Genomic DNA, 16,616 nt, shown 5'->3' on the forward strand with positions numbered 1-16,616 from the left:
CTGGCTGACAGCAGTTCACTGATTCAGTTTTTAAGTGTTTATATCTGCCTCAGTTAGAGTCGGTATTTGAGACATACCTTACCTGTCAGCTGATGTCTCTGGAAGAAAATGTACATGTAGTGTTCCTAAAACTTCTGAATGACTGTTCTCTTTGTCTGTGTCACCTCCCATGTATATCTGAACCATACCTTTTTGCTGTTTCATCCCTTGATGGGATGTACCAGAATACAGCTCTTGCTCCACTGAGCACAGGCAAAGGTTGACCTGTGTTCCAAATAGCTGTTCCGCATTGTTGTCACATTAATGTTCCATAGGGCATCTGCTGCTTCCTGGTGAAGATCTTATGGGGAAGGTTCCTAATAACATCTAATGAATAACTGAGATCAGAGAAGTGGCTCACTAGAGAGTCTCTCCAGCAATGCTACGTGATTCCACTCTGCTTGCATTTCCAAAGACTTCAGGTATTGTTGTAATGGAATGAAGGATGTTTTCAGAATGATTGGTTAGGAAAAGAGAATTCTGTTTCTGAGATTTCCTTTCTATATTGGTAGTTCTCTCCAAATGACTGGTAGTTTTTAATCATGTTTTATGTATATGGAACGCTACAAAATTATTGAGCTTTTCTGACTTTAAGGACACTTCATGTTTCGTAGGTTATCTTTTAGTGGGAAGTCTTAAGTGTTCCTCGGTACTAAAGACAGGAGTAATGAAAAACCTCAGTCATGGAAGGGTATGCACACCAATAACTGTTTTCCTAGTCAGCTGTCGCTAAGGGAGATCCTGATGTTGGGACAGAAATATTTGTGGAGGCCAGAAGTTTTATTACAAGGCAATTTGCCAATTTTGTTACATTTAACATTTCCAATTAAAAATAAGCAGCGGTTAAGATGAACAATTGAATTAGTATTTTGAATAACCTTATTTGAGTTGAAGTAAATATACCAGTCAAAGCAGTATCAGAGAGAAAACCACATATTTTACTGTGCAAGTCTAGCATTTTAACAAAGTAATCAATGCTGTTTCTTGAGAAGAGATGTATAGGAACTTTTCCCCCTTACTTTTTCATGAACAAGTCTGATCTTAGAATCAAATGGCTGAATTTTTTATCAAAATAATAAATTTAAGTCAAAGAAAGTATGGCTGCTGACATGGAAAACTTAAATCCAAAAGGATTGAAGTCTGTCGAACTAGATGCAACACAAGGACAACATGGCATTATGCATGGGAACCTGGCAAGGTTTGATTATTCGGTTGAGTCTAGAGAAACAAAGAATTACTCTCCTATTCCACTAAATTTTTTCTTTAATCTGTTATGGATTGAACCCTAGCCAGAGATAGCAAGCCAAGAACTTCACTATTCCCATTTCAGGGTTGTAAAAACACACTCAGAAGTCATAGAGAGAGGGGATCACAGGTCTTCCCTTTCTCTGTGGTCAGCAGAGTGTTTATAAATTCTACATGTAGTTTCAGTGTGTATTAGTTGCTCTGTTAAGAAGAGATTTACACATCAGCAAGTTAAGCCAAAATGCTCATGATTCACACAAGTCTGTCTTGTTAACATCAGCCATCATCCCTTTTCTAAGCTTCCCAGAGTGGAGTGCCTGAGAAAGGTGCTGGTTTGGCAAAATGGGAACCTTGCAAGTGACAGATATGAAAGCTGACAATCCATTTGGACCGAGCTGCTAGTCAGAAAACAACAGTCTTTTTTTCCCTCCTTTTAAAGAAAGCCTGGCTCCCCCTAACGGCTGGTCAAAGCCTGGTGCAGAAGGTGTAATCCTCTGTGACATAATTTGGAGTGGTTGGAGTATGCTTCTTTTTAAAGTTCAGTTTATTGAATTCTTCTGTGATTTCCACAATTGATTTCCCTTTTGTTTCTGGAAGGAACAGGTGGATAATTATCCCTGAAGTGAAAAGTACTCCCATAAAGATGAGGAAGCAGAAGTGCTTGAGTCTTTCCTGCAGGGAAAAGCAAAATGAGAAAGAGAGCAAGATGAGCATATCTTTCCTCTTGTCACTTCCTTGGCACAGTTTTTGTATTTGGGTTCAAAAGTAATTTGAATTTGATAAAGAGTTCTTTGCATTTTGACCTTTGACAAATATTTCAGTCTGAATAAGCATCTTGGGCAAATCAGGGCCCTTCAGTTGCAAAAGTAGACTGGGGACAACAGGTGCCAAGGCCACTCTAGACTGACATGGCATTGTCATCTCCTGCTGCTCTCCTTCCTGCTCCCATGGCCGACTGGAGCTTAGGGCCTCTGGGGAGTGTCCCAGGGAGAGTCACTCACCACAATGAACGGGAAGGTTGTTCCAATCACAAAGACGCCCAGCCAGTTGACAATTGCGCTGATCACAAAGGCGGGTGGTCTGCAGGAGAGCTTGAAAATTTCAGCCCTAATGGCAACTGTAGCACCAGCTGAAAGGAAAGAAGAATAAGAATTATTACTTGTTGATGTGTTTGGTTTGAATATTTGGCTTGAGCGTTACCGTTACACAGTCAACAAACAGATGCTACTATCATGGACTGGCATTCAAAAGTCTTGAGTATGTCACTGCTGTTTAGAAAAGAAAATGTTCATGGCATCTTATAAACTTCTAGACATCAGCCAATTAAAATGGCAAATTATTCAAATGCATTTATTTGAGAGATTCAAGAATTAAGTAGTTAATGCTTGAGAAAGTCTGACATCTCATGAAAGAGGCTGTGTAAGGATGGAGTAACAATTACTATTACTAACAAGAATTCCCAGCATGATACTGCTAGATCACCAGTGAGTGATCTTCCTGGATTCACTTCCTGGGCACTTCAGTTATGTTTTGAGGTCACAGGACTTCAACAGCTTTGAGTTAGGAAAATAATTCAGCCCTGCCACATGGGAAGGCAAATATTTTAAAAATGAATAGGCTTTAAAAAACAAATTTGAAAACAAGCAGTAGTGTATGCTAGGAAAAGAATTACTCCAAAGTAGGTGGTCTGCACTGGTGTCTGTGTGGGATAAGATGTAATATTATATAACACTGAACTTAGAAGAATTCTTCTTTCTTTTTCTTTCCTTTTTTCTTAGTATTTTTAAAAAATTCTTTTACCCATCTGCTTTTGCTCTATTTTTGCTGTATTTTTCCAGTGAGTACTTTTTGCTCTCTTCCTTTCCTCTTGTTAGCAAAACCCAAACCTGATGGCATTGAAGTTTCTAGCCAATGATTGGACCCACAATATTTAAATCACTACAAGATTAGGTTAAATGAATTTACTTATGCTAAATGCTATGCAAAATTATGCAGTATTTTCCTAGCCATATTAATAAACTCACATGACTTGATTCCTTTATTTCTTTTGAATGAAGCACTCACCTGGCCCCACTCCAAAGACAACTACAAACAAGATAATCAGACAAAGGCTGCAGTATGGCATCCAGAAATACCAGTCCTGGGAAAAAAAACATAATGAACTTCTAGTTGAAATCTGCTGATAACCATAGGTGAGAAATGCTGCTTGTTTTCTGACACTGTCACCTCAAGAAAAAATATACCATGTGTGGGAACTGGCAGAGAAATGCGAGTGCTTTTTCCTGTGGATGCAGCAGTGAGGTTTTTGTTAGGTGAGCAGAGAAGCATGTTTTCTAGTGCAGAGCAGCTGTCAAGCTTGGAAGCCTTCAATTAAAGGAAGTTTGAACAGTACTTTTCCACCATGTCCTCCTTTCTTCTTGACCCCATGGTGCTTCCCTTGGCCCTTAGACATATGGGAAGGCCAAATCAAATCTTTCTTCACTTTTATTAAGTGATAGGTTCAATAACTGGTACTGAAAAGGAACTTTCCTAGATCTTAGTCAAGAAGATACAAGACTCGATGCTTGAAAAAAGATTTTTTCCCTCCTATGTTTGAGATCCTTCGTGAATGAAACAAAAATGGAAGTCTGCTGCCACCTTGCTTCAAGGCGAATTTTACAGTAGTGTCTATAGAGGTCTTGGATTAATGATGGTAACCCAGGAGACTTGCTTCTGAAGAAGCTACAGCAATGACATAGAGGTGAACTGGTCTCCAGTCTGCGAACAGATATGTGCATTCCCAGTGTCTTCTGCAGCAAGGTTAAATTTCAAAATAACTAATGCATAGAGTCTGGGGTTTTGTTAAAAACTGCACTAGTAGGAAGGACAAGTTATCTAGGACTGTCTTTTGATCTATGCTAGTCAGTGCTTGGTGCTTGCAGTCCAGTGAAATCAGGAATCAGTGCTAGTCTCCCAGAGTTTTATGTGCTCCTAGGTGAGCTCATGGGATCACATTGAAAGGAAGCTAAGAGTGTAAGAGAGTACTTGCTGAGAGAGGATTTAATCCTATGTCTAGACAAGTTGGATCTTTAGGATGTTCCCCTCCCAGAGGGTAAGCTGTTAGCAGAGAAGTTGTTTTGTCACTTCTAAGCCTCACTTTCCATTCTCAGCATCATGCTCCTGCCTGTGAGCAGAGGTTATCAACAGAACAGATGCAGAATTCTGCCGTGAGAATAGTTTCCTTACCTGTAGGGTGAGAGTCACAGTGATACCAACTAGCAGTGAACCCATGATCCAATAGCCTCCTCTTAGGAGCACTTTCCTGCCCAGTCTCTCAATGATGGAGCTCTGAAGGACAGAAATCACATTGGTATCAGTGCCAGAAGAGCAAATTGTGACCCATTCCCATAGTAATGTGACTTACACAGACTATGGCAGCTGCAAGTTCAGAGAGCCCAAGAGAAAGAGTCATATAGGAGATCATTCTTTCGTCAAAGCCGGCTGCCTGAAGGACTTCAAAAGTATAAAAATAAATCTGGAAAAAAACCCCATAAAAGAGTAAGAGAAGAAAATAACTGATTTCTTACCCGTACCTGTGTGACACTGCCCTGGATAGGAGCTGCTAACAAAGGAGCATGCAGCTTAGCTTTGGAGTGAGCTAGAATTCTGCATTCTTTTTGCTAGTATTCACTTTAGTGGCAGACAAAAACATTGTAAAATGTAATTTATTAATTAATTTGATAAAAGATAAAATGCTGGGATAAAAGGACTTCCAGCTGCTGCAATGTAATTAGTTTTCCAGAGTCCTGATTTAGGTGCTTTCAGAAACAACCAGGTATATCATCACTTCGGAGCCCATCCAAAAGCATCATTGTAGGATACACTCTTCTTTCTCAAGAAAGAAGAGCATGAGTTACAGAGTCTTGAGAGGGTAAAACAAGCATCTTTTCTTTTCAAGTATCTCTGCTACTATATGGAAATATGCTGAAATGATAAAGATTCCAGTTTAAGCTGTCTTAGGCTCAGCTGTGTATTTCCTTTACAGATGTTGCCGCATCGTGATGCAGGTAGAAAAATCATGCAAGCAATTGCAAAGCTGTGGCTTCAAAACGGTCCCAGAAAAGCGCTGCTTGAGGAAGAGGCGGAGAACTGCAGAAGCTGCCAGAACGGTATGAATGCTCATTGATTAGCTTTAATGGTAGAGTGAGTGTACTGCCATCCCAACATTTGTGATGATAACAGCCAGGGGCCAAACAGCAGCAGTTGCAGAGAGCAGTAATGTAAAACTACATTGTGGATTTTGTGAATATAGGGTGGACTCATTTGTAAGAGTTCTGAGGCCTTGTAATGGCTTCCAAAAGTGGCTGTTAAATAAGCCTAACTACTGAGGAAGGTAACTCCAGCAAGGACCAAGAGCTGGGCAAAGGCATGTCCCATGAAGAGCCTGGCCAAGCTTTGCAGACTGCTGCTGCTGCTTCTGTAGAAGGGCTGGCAGACAGCAAGTTGTGGCCCGAGAAGCCTGAGAAAAATGGATGGAGCTCCTGGGAGCCATGATGTCTCCTTTAAGGTTGTCACTAAGTGTTTTGAGACTTTAAGGGGGAAATACACTCAACTGCATTGTTGCCACATAGCTGAACTGTGGCGGTCAGAATAACTATCATATACAGCTGCCAACGGAAAGCTGGTTCTTTCATCAGCTCCAGGACACTTAAGATCTTGGTGTTTTTCATTGTTGCCTTCTCTTTCTTGATGTCATCAATCTCTGCTTGGTGATGGCCTTCACCCCAAAGCTGCCTTATGGCTGTGGAGGAGAAGGAGAGCAAGACCTGCCATGTTAATTCGTCTGTGTTGTTTGTTGCTTAAGGAGTTTGTTGAGTAGGTGATGCAAGAGTCTGGCAGCACAGCGTGCATGGGCTGTGGCGTGAGGCAAAGATGTCCTATAGGGTGTTCCAGAGCCCTGGTCCCCTGCTGCTCAGAGGGACCTGTTCTGACAAAGGGGCTTAGTGAGGTGCATGACTCCCTCCCTGCCCATGGATTCACTTTTCTCCCTCCTTCTCTCAGGGTATGAGCAAGATATACAACCAGGGTACACCAGAGATGAGGAGTGCCCTGTGGAGTCCTGCAGTGCAAAGAGCCATTTATCATTTATCATTTGACATTTATCATTTGTCATTTGTCATTCATCACCAGACTGACTGCTCAGGTGATGTCAGCTGAATGCGAAAGGTTTTGTAATACAGAACTGTAGAGAGAAGTAGTTTCATATTCTGTGTGAGAACTACAACAAAAATACACTTAGTAGGTATTCACAGAGTCATCTTAGAAATAAGCAAGGAGAAACTTTGTCCTGTTTATTTTTTTTTGTATGGGGAGCACAAACATCACAAACCAATTGAAAGCCAGGTGAGGAACAGGAACCTGGAGCCCTTGGTTACCTTTTTTGCAGCCTTCCTGGTCTCCTTTATGCATGAAGAGATATGGTGGGGACTCTGGGAAGAACGGTAGAGTGACCAGCTGGACCAGAGCTGGAAGTCCACAGGAGGCCATCAGCACAGGCCACAGGGACTGGCTGCCCAGCAGCTCCCTGGCAGGGATAAAACACGTGTGTAGAAAAAAAGTTCATTGTGTTGGTTTTGAGGAGAGAAAGGAATGGATGGAAAAGCAGAGGAAGAAGCGAAAGATAGAGAGGATCCAGAAATGAATTGGGTGGGAAATCAATTGTATTGTACCTTTGTCCTGAAATTTGCCCTACGGCTTTTCCCAGTGACCAAAAGAAAGAGGAAGTAGAGTTTGCAAATCCACGGAGCCTCCTAGGGGAAATTTCCCCAACGTATTGATGATGTAGAGGAACACAAAGACCTTGAGGTAAGGAGAGAATTATGGGAGAGAAAAAAGAAGACATTCATAACCATTGGAAATAAAATTGCATGTAAATAATTAAGCATTACAGAATATAGCTGCCTCGTGCGCCAAATTGTTTCTCATTCCTCAACTCATGTATGAAATTTTTCAGTACTAGATTTTCTAACCCTTTCTACAAGAGTATTTGGTTCCTGTCCTTTTTGCACAATGCTGTTTCCTGATCTTAAGAAATGTACAGGTTTTGCTTTGGGCTGTAGGTGTAGCCTCCTTGAAGTATCTCTTAGCATATTTTAAACGAGACAGAGTATGCAACTGCTGAATAACTAAACACCCTGTAGTAATATTTAATTTGCTTGTAGTTAACCCAAATAATCTCAACCTTTTGTGACACGATGCTATAGAAGAGCTGTATGGTATGTCCATAGCAGATTAAAATATACAGTGCTATATTCAGTGTTGATTTGTACGTGATTTGGGGCAGACACAAGTATTTATTTTCAACTGTCCAGCAATAATTTTGATGATTTCAGGCAGAATTGATGTTTCCAGATGTTAGTGAAGTACTTAATAACTTGGATATTCTGAAAACTAGTCCGGGAACAAGAGCTTTTTCCTGATACGGTGGTCACAGCCCCTTTTATCTGTTTTGAAAGCAACATGTTCTCCTGGCTTTATGTGATGGCAAAGCAATGGGGACATCCAATACTTTTTAACAAAAATCAGGTCTTTGCATGAGGCATGATACAGGTTTTAGATCATAGCGGGTTAAGTGCTTGGGTGGTTCTCAAAATACAACTGTTGTTCAATACAACTGCATGTCAGAGAAACAATATACAGAATATGGTTATTTGAAAAATAGATGTTAATTTCTAATGAAGTAAGTTAAAATGGGCATCCCTGTGAATATCCAAACTGAATGGAACAGCAGCTTCTTGTGTAGGAGACAAATACAAGGTGTAGTGATATCAGCACAGGATGGTTTTGCTGCATGTGGTTGGTCTACCTGCCAGGAGTGATTTTGTTTGATTATGTTCAGCTCTTTGTACTAACCTCAAGGACTTACTACTTTGAAACAGGTTGAATACTCCTGTAGAACATACCTGAAATATGTTCAGTGTCAAAATTAAATGGCCATGGCCTTGAACAGCATGGCTCTCTGGAGCCTTATGAGAAGACCAGCTTTAAACCATATACCATACAATTTCCAACAGTGTTAACCAAAATGAAGATAATATTTTTCTGTCAGAAAAAAACTTTGTTTCATATTGTATCAAAACACTCCTGACAGCTTTGAATATTTATGCACTCGGGAAAACTGAATTTTGTTTGTTATCAGTGAAATTAGTAGTAATTATGCTCTTTATTGCTGGTTGTTATAGAAGATCTTCTGGCAAGGGATCACTGACTTTAGCATTTTCTTTTCTTAGTGGAGGGTTCTTATTTACTTTGAATAAAGATGTAAAATTTTGGGAGAGTTTGCTGACCTGTGGAAGAAATGACTTACCTGCACTTACTCCACACATGAAGCGTCCAATTAGAATCATCTCAAAGGACTGGGTTATTTTACTGCAGCCCATCATGGACGCTGCCACTATCATGAGCAGATTGTTGCACAGGAGACATTTCTTCCTGTAAGTGCAAGAAAGTAAAAAGAATTTTTGTAAATCAGAAGGGAAATGGCACTTAAGCTCCTGGCATGTAGAATGTCTTGGGTGAATTTGTCTTGCTAGTTTTGTGAAATCATATATATGTGGTCCAGGACAAATAAGCCCTTCCACACTGTTGGCACTGGATATTCCAGACTCACAGTGTGCCTTGGCACATGGCTAGACCTGGGAGTTTGGGAACATTTCTGGGTTTTGTAGTGAACAAAAGTCTTAAAGCTTTTTTGCACTTGAAAAACCATAATGAAACCCATTGATATAGCACTTAGGAGCATCTCAATGCTGCTGTATTTTGAGTAGCACCTCCAAGAAACCCATTCTGTCTTCATCGGGGGGGCTGCCTCTCCTCCTTGCTGAGACTAACCCAACTTGAGTAACTGAGTCTAGCATGACAGGCTGGCAGCACAGATGATTAGTCTGTGCTACAGGACAAGGGCAAGAAGCAGCAAAATCTGTTGACACCACTGCAAGGCTGGCTATATTACAGCCATGAGTAAGCCTCAAAGTCTGTCTCACATGTAAAACCTCAACTGTCAGTTCCTTAAGCTAAGATGCGATTGACAAATTGTCTTTAAACATACATACTTGCCATACTTGACAGTCAGGTATCTACTTCCTGAGGAACCCAAGAGACCTCCTATACCAAAGATGGAGACAGTGATAGACCATAGGAACAAGAGGTTATCTTGATGGATGGGGTAGCCATACCGCTCCAGCCAAGTTTCATTAAAGAAAGCCTTAACATGCTGAGACAGAAAAAAATAATTTTCATTAACAATAACCGTGACTCAAGTGCAGGCATTTTATTGTATTTAGAACATAGTTTTGTTGCTTCAGCAAAAGTCACTATTTCATATAGACTCTAAAAGTGTGCATTAGCTAATAGACATTAATAGAGTATGTAATAGTGTAATAGGGTATGGTATGTTCATTTTACCATTAAAAGGAGTTTATTCTTTGGGGTTTTTTGTCCTTGAAATCTGAGGAACTGAGTCACAGACATGTAGTGAAGAATAGCGTCAAATGAGACCACTGAAGTAGACACATGTGCTGTAGGTTTATCAGGGAGACAGATGCCACCCCAGTCAGTGTGTGTGTCTCCTGAGGAACAGTTCTATAAACAGCAACTTGCAGGTCTCTCTCTTTTCTTCTATTTTCAACACTGACATTTTCTGCTTTACATGACAGCATGGTAATGGGAAAGAATCATGAGAGGAGAATACTGTGATTAAACCCTTGCTGAAGGATGGAAGGAATGCAGACTCTGTGCCACCGTTAACCAGTGTGCTGTGTGCATCTTTGCCTACCTGAGACATGTAGGTGATGCTAGAAATTTGAAAGCCAATTTGGAATGTTCCACCAATCCCCAGGACAATGGTCATTTGAAAGAGCCCACGGTACTGTACCTGCAGAGGTAGAACAAAATCTTCTTAAGCTTGTAGGCACATCAGGCTGTTCTTGGAATGTGTCTTTCTTTCTCCAGAAACATCTCATTTGTTCAAGGGATTTGCAGATAGGCTTGATCCCTTTGATTGCCCTGGTGTGAAGTGTACATCCTCCTGTGATTTCCCTACATCCAACTCAAGGAGATGCAGCCTTTGTCTATGAAAACCACTCAGTTTCCCTGCCCTCCTTGATAATTAGTCAACAGAGTAGCAAGGTGAGGGTCATCCCACACTCAAGGGGTAACACATGCAAGAGTGGTTTTGAGGAGGGAGGTCTTACTCTCCTCTCTGCTCTCTGGACAGTGGCCAGGATATCTGCAGCTCAAACCTGTGCCCACAGTAGTGACCAGGCCCTCTGTAGCCAGACCTTTCCTATCTTATGTGAGAAAGCAGCTGCTGTGCTAGCTACCCTTCAGGCGCTTGAATAGCGGGCAGCGATCCTTCAACTCAAGTTTTATGGCAAAGCCTCCTGAAATTGCCCACAGCAGCTAAAAATTAAAAAAGAAGTCTGAAATGGGCAAAAGAAAAGACTGATGTTGCTTGTAGCATGTTTTTCCACTAGGTTTCTGTCAGTGTGGCAGCCTTTGGAAATCCATGTTTTTTTCCTAGATAGAGACTGGTCAACAGCAAAGAAAGTCTTGGGACAGAATTTCCCTTCTGCACTGCTTCTGAACAAGCTGTTCTGTAGGAGGAAAGTGTCTTTTCTAGCTCTTATTGCCATCCTCAGTTCTGAACTCTTGTCCCTCCTGCCTGTCTCAAGGAGCATGGTCATCTTAATCTCTTGGGAGGTTTGCAAACAGGCATCCCACTTTGATTTTTTTCTAGTTGGTTACAGATCCAAAAATACACAACCAGCACGGCACTTAGGTTTACGCTACAGCAGCCTTTGCAGCAGGACATAGTGAAGATGCCTTGAATGAATGAAAATTTGCCAGCCTTTCAGAGATGCCCTGCCATATTCCTCTTTCCTGGGTGGGAGGTTAAGTGTGCCCAGCAGGAGCCAGGAGCTTTTTCTCAGAGACACTGTCCTGATTGGAAGTGCCTCAATGATGTGTGAGGGCTGAAGACTTAGCCATAGCCAGGATATAAATGCTGCAGGCTCCCACAAACATCCCTGTCAAGATGCCACAGCTGACAACATCCAGTCCTGTTTCTTGCCTTTCAAAACCACTGCCTGACCTCTCTTGTGCTAAATAATTAGTGATATATTTAACAAAACTCTTTTTTCAGCAGGTAAGCAAAGCAAATTATGTTTAAGGGTAATCAAATATTTTCCAGTAAATTAAAACATTTAAGAAATGTTAATGTATTGATAAAAAGATGACGAAGATGGGTGGCAGAGCATATGAAGTGCAAACATCTGTAATATCTCAAAATGGTGAGCAGAACCACTTCTGAGATGCTTTTCGTGAATAACAGCCTTGTTGTTTTCACTGAGATACTGATTTTGTTTTCTCTGAAACACTATAGTGTACAAAAATGCCACAGATGTAAATACCCCACCAAGCACTTACCAGGTCTGATAGGAAGCCAGTCATCTCTGGGTAGGGGCTGGTTGTCCAGTGTGTGGTGTGTCTTTGTCATCACAGGCTTCTGTGTCTCTGTCTCCTGCCTGCTGGTATGGCAGTGGGCATTTGGCTTCAGAGACCAGAGTTAAACTTTTACTATTTCCTCTTCACTCACTTATATTTACTTCAGCTGGCTAAGGTTAACACTGCTGGATTAAATATTTTAGGAAATAATTGCATCTAGTCGAGTCCACAGGGGGAAAGTTTCAAAGCAGAGGAAGTTTGCACCTGCGGGGTAGCAAGGGCTTTGGAAAGAGAAAGGAGAAGAGTTCAGGCAAAAAAATCTAACCAGTTTTCCAGGAGCAGTAAAATACTTTACTTCTACGATGCAGACCGATGAGTATGTCTGCCATAATCTGCACAAAGCAAAAAGCAGCTGGTACAAGGTTTAGGTACTGTTATTTGTTATTAAGTAAAGTATGTGGTGTTCTGTTTCAGATTCATTGGTATAGTAAATATTGTTTATTAGATGAAAAATAGGCAAATTTCAAGCCTAATTCTGCTGCTCTGGCTTTATGTATCAGTTAGACTGTATTGAGGAAGGGTAATCCTTGTCTGGTGTTTATGGGGACATTTGTTGGTCAGGGGTGGTGGAAAGGCAGTAAGAAATATTGTGCCCTGGCAGAGGCTTTTGGAATAGAGCATCTGGTCCTGAAGGCTCCGCTTGAAATAGCCAGTAGCTAAGACCCACTTACTCATGAGTGTAATCAAAGAAGGTAAATATTCCCCAATGAGTTTGGAGGGGACAACTGGGATCTTAATCGCTCAGGTTTCAGCTTTGACACAGAAGAACTCCAAAAACAGTGTTGCAGCCATTGAAAAGTCACCTTTGGTTCCCGGAGGCTCCTCTCTTGTGAGGTGAAGCTTGAACTGTAGCTCTAAGTGGCTTCTGCTAGAGACAGCACTTGGAAGAAAGAGGTTTGCCTGGGGCTTTCATGTGTGGTTGATGCCCTGTGCTGTTCCTGCTCTCAGAGTCTTCTGTTTGTGCTTACTCATGCCAGGGGACTTTCTGCAGCCCCGGAGGCCTGGGTTGGGGGCAGATGGGGCAATGGAGTTGTACTGAAGCCCTCAGTAACTGCCCAAGCTCACCCTCGGGACTTGTACTTTCAGTTCATAAAACACAGTATGCAATTATTTACAGAGGGGTTTACTGCGAATACTGTGAGTCTAAAGAAATGAGAAAAAATATCTGTTAATAATAAAACCTCGGTTACTTGTGTAATTCCAACTATTGTCCATACAACTGCATAGCAAATGCTGTTTATTCTGGATTGCAATAGCGTTTAGAAGGATTTGGCATTTTTGCAAGTATTTTATCTTTAACACCAACAGTTGTAACATTTTGATTGTACATTCAAGTTGCATAGCTATTGACTATTTGTTGTTTCAAAATGTTAATATTTCCTTTTTATTACATATTTTTTCTCAAATTGTATCAAAGTGTAGGGTTATGTCATAAGGATTCTTACACTCCTTGAAAATAATTACTGAGAATCTCAAAGAGCAGAAAATTCTACCAGCTCACAGCAAAATTTCTCTTACATTTTTGGGGATTTCTGGTGATTTTGAGATGCACGTGACTGCATAGCATGGTTCTGTTTCACCTTATCAGCAATTTTAGGAGGATTTTATCCTAGGAGTTTACCTCTCATCTTTTGTCAAGTCAATGGAATTGACCATTTGTGTTAAAAATTTCACCTATATTCTAGAAAAAGCTCTGTTACACTATGAAAGTTGTTCATAGTTTCATGTTTAAGGAATTATTACAGAGTAATATTACAGAGTATTGCACATTGTGGATGACTGAATCCATCTGCAGTTTAATTTCACACTGAGAGGAATTCAGTTGTTTCTTCTAGGTTTGATTTGAGACTTTGGGTTTGTTATAATCCAAAACTCCAAATTAGATTCTGAATAGCAAAATCACAGAGACTGGAACTAAAGAAGACATTTAGGCACAAAACATTTCCTAAGTGAATTCTGTAAGTTTAGCTTTACACATATTTTATGTTATGATGATTTATTGATTATTGACTGCTGTGAGGTTTTTAAGGCGATATGAGATTGACTTTCATTCATGAAGATTCCACTTATGTCTATGAAGGAATATTCATATATTTTCCAATAATGGAAAACAAATAATATGTTTTTGTTTTGTTTTGCAGTCTGCAAGCATCAAGGTCCTTTATGACCTTAATATATGGTCCTTCTGCTGACCATCTAGAAGGTAGTGTAGGTGATATGTTCCTCAAGAGAAGCATTTCCTGTAAAGGAATGAGGTCTCTTCCTAAAATGTAAGGCACCAAGTTCTTTGGTTATTTCCATAACCAAGTTCCCCTTTGTCTCTGTAAGGAAAAGGTAGATGAAGATGCCTGAGCTGATGAGGATCCCAGTAAAGATAAGGAAGAAGAAAGAGATGAGGTTTTCCTGGAAATCAACCAGAGAAAGATAATTTTTTTTCTTGCTTCTCCTTTTACAGCACTTTGAACATCATGACAAAATGATGACAATGGTGGCAAAGTTTCACTTTACAGCTGTTTACATCCAGTTTGTCGCTGTGACATGAAACATGCCAGTCTTCAGGTGTGAAACAGCAATGGGAATAAAATAGCTTAAAATTTCTTCTTACCTGAAGGGAGAGAGTAACTGTGAGGACAGACAGTGCCAAGGCCATGACAGCATAGCCCTTGCACAGCAGTGTCTTCCTGCCAAACTGCTCAATGGTAAAGGTCCGGAAGGGCAGGAAAAGCACTCAATTCACTGCAAGCACAGCTAAAGCCTGTGTAACCCCTGATACAGTGCCCCTTACACACAGCAGAGTGGGAAGGAGCACACAGGGACCAAGCCCTAGTGATACATACAGAGTAAGGCCTTCTTCAAACCCAGCTGTGCACAGCACCTCAAAAGTGCAGAAATAGACCTAGAAAACACAAAGGAAGAAAAAACTTGCACCGGAAACAGTGGATTGCATGTGTGATATCACCTCTAAAGTCAGGAGTGGTAAGCAAGCAAATGGGCTACATTTCCAACCATGACCTGTCCTTTTTGCTGATACTTCTTTACAAGAAGGGGTTAGAAGTAGAAAGTGTCTTTTTAAAAGCGTTTGACATGATTTTAACTGAAAGAAACTGATATCATTTTAGTTTCAGTCCTAGTCATTATCTGATGCAAGTCAGCTGTGGTCCAGAAAAACAAGAGATACAGCCATCATCATCATTTAGTTTGGACCTACAGAAGTGAAAATAGAGATGCTGATGATGGGTGAATTTCCTGAGGAAGATGAGGGAATTGACGTCAAGATTTTTCCTTTCTCTTTTCACTATTGGTACAACTATTCTAGCCCCACTGCATCCAGGAAGGCCCAAGAAGAGAGACAAAAATATGGGATGAGAAGGCTGTAGCAGGCAGTAGCTCAAGGAGGCTGTGCTCTGCCTTCTAGCCAGTTTTATTAGCTCTCCTGACAACACCAGCAACAGCTACCAAAGCCATAATATTTACAGAACATAACCTCCTTTGAACAGATGCAAACATAACCCTGACATGCTAACTGTGACGCCACTGCTTGTATTAAGTTCTGTTGGATGTCAGTTGCAGCCTCATAACAGTGATTTTGGCCCTGATGCATGGACTTGTACTGAAATAAGTAGGGCTGGATGACACCTAAATTTCTGACTTCTTGAACGTATCAGTCACAGCAATGACACTGAAACAGTAGTACAAAGATGAGTAAGCTAAAAGAAAAAAGCCTAGTTTACTTGTTTTATCCCTCCTTTTGAGTAAAAGATAGGCAGGTTGAATAGTCGAAATAATGTGAGATGTTGCCTTCAGAAGTATGAGAAAGAGAGGCCTTGGTGTGGGATTAAACCAACACACAAACATTAATATTGGCAGTTAATCGTATACTGCCTGGTTTATCAGTAACTGCGAGAGATGCAGCAATAGTAAGCATTTGGGCCTCCAGAAGTTCGGCATATTGGATTTGTGCAGCCTGGGAGGATGAATGCTTGAGATGGAAAGGTTCCTTAAGGCATAAAGTAGTGAAGGTGCCCAGCAAGCCTACCCCATGAAGGACTGACTTCTTGCAGGAGGCACTGGAGCTATATCAGAGTCAGCATGGCTGGACTTCATAAGAGAGGGTCAGCGGGATCCAAGGCTCATGCTTTTAGACCTGACATGGTGCTATGTGATAGGGATGAACAGTCCCTCTGCAATGTTCCAGCTGTGCTTCTGCTGAGACCAGTTCCTGCCAAAGGACCAGCAAAGACAAAGTAACACTGACCAAGATTATGACAGAAAATTCTCTCTTCTGTGTGTGCAGAAAGGCTGGGGTCCTGAAAAGAAGATAGGAAAAAGAGAAAGAGACAAGTGAAATCAGAGAGAAGGAACTGACAAATGAAAGTGGAAGTTACCACAGCAGAATACACTATGGATCTGGTACAGTGCCAATAGTGAACACGGATCCTAACATGTATTTTTCCATGTTTATTTAGTTAGCTACTCCGTGGTTCAGTGCAATTGAGAAGCACTACCACTTGCAATTGCACCACATTGTGAAATCTGTGCAAACTGGGAAAAGAATAGCATGGAAGAAGATAAATGTCATATTTGTGTTCCGTTTGGTCTCATGCTGTTCTTATTTTCAAACAGGCAACTCAGGCATTAGAAATTTCCCTTTACAACATCGTTAGGGAAGTTGCAAGCTGTATAGAAGCACTGCCACAAGAGGGGATGAGGGAAGAAGGCATGGTGGCAAAAAGAAGGATAAGATTTCATCCTGGATGCCCGTACCACCTTGTTAGTCTTTTTGGAGGTAT

At 41.0% G+C, this 16,616-nt stretch overlaps 1 protein-coding gene across 1 annotated transcript; it reads right to left on the minus strand.

Moving 5' to 3' along the window:
• Positions 1–1,749: 1,749 nt before the first annotated feature.
• Positions 1,750–11,772, minus strand: LOC104344346 (solute carrier family 2, facilitated glucose transporter member 11). The gene is made up of 12 exons (XM_009948460.1): positions 11,749–11,772; positions 10,097–10,195; positions 9,375–9,535; positions 8,630–8,754; positions 6,993–7,122; positions 6,699–6,847; positions 5,877–6,064; positions 4,688–4,798; positions 4,510–4,611; positions 3,349–3,424; positions 2,286–2,413; positions 1,750–1,956 (listed from the first exon to the last, which is right to left on the minus strand). Exons 1-12 carry the CDS (start codon positions 11,770–11,772, stop codon positions 1,750–1,752), a joined length of 1,500 nt encoding a protein of 499 aa, XP_009946762.1.
• Between the last annotated feature and the right edge of the window lie 4,844 nt (positions 11,773–16,616).

The sequence above is a fragment of the Leptosomus discolor genome, chromosome 16, assembly GCF_034619465.1.
Source record: "Leptosomus discolor isolate bLepDis1 chromosome 16, bLepDis1.hap2, whole genome shotgun sequence".
Taxonomy (NCBI): Eukaryota; Metazoa; Chordata; class Aves; order Leptosomiformes; family Leptosomidae; genus Leptosomus; species Leptosomus discolor.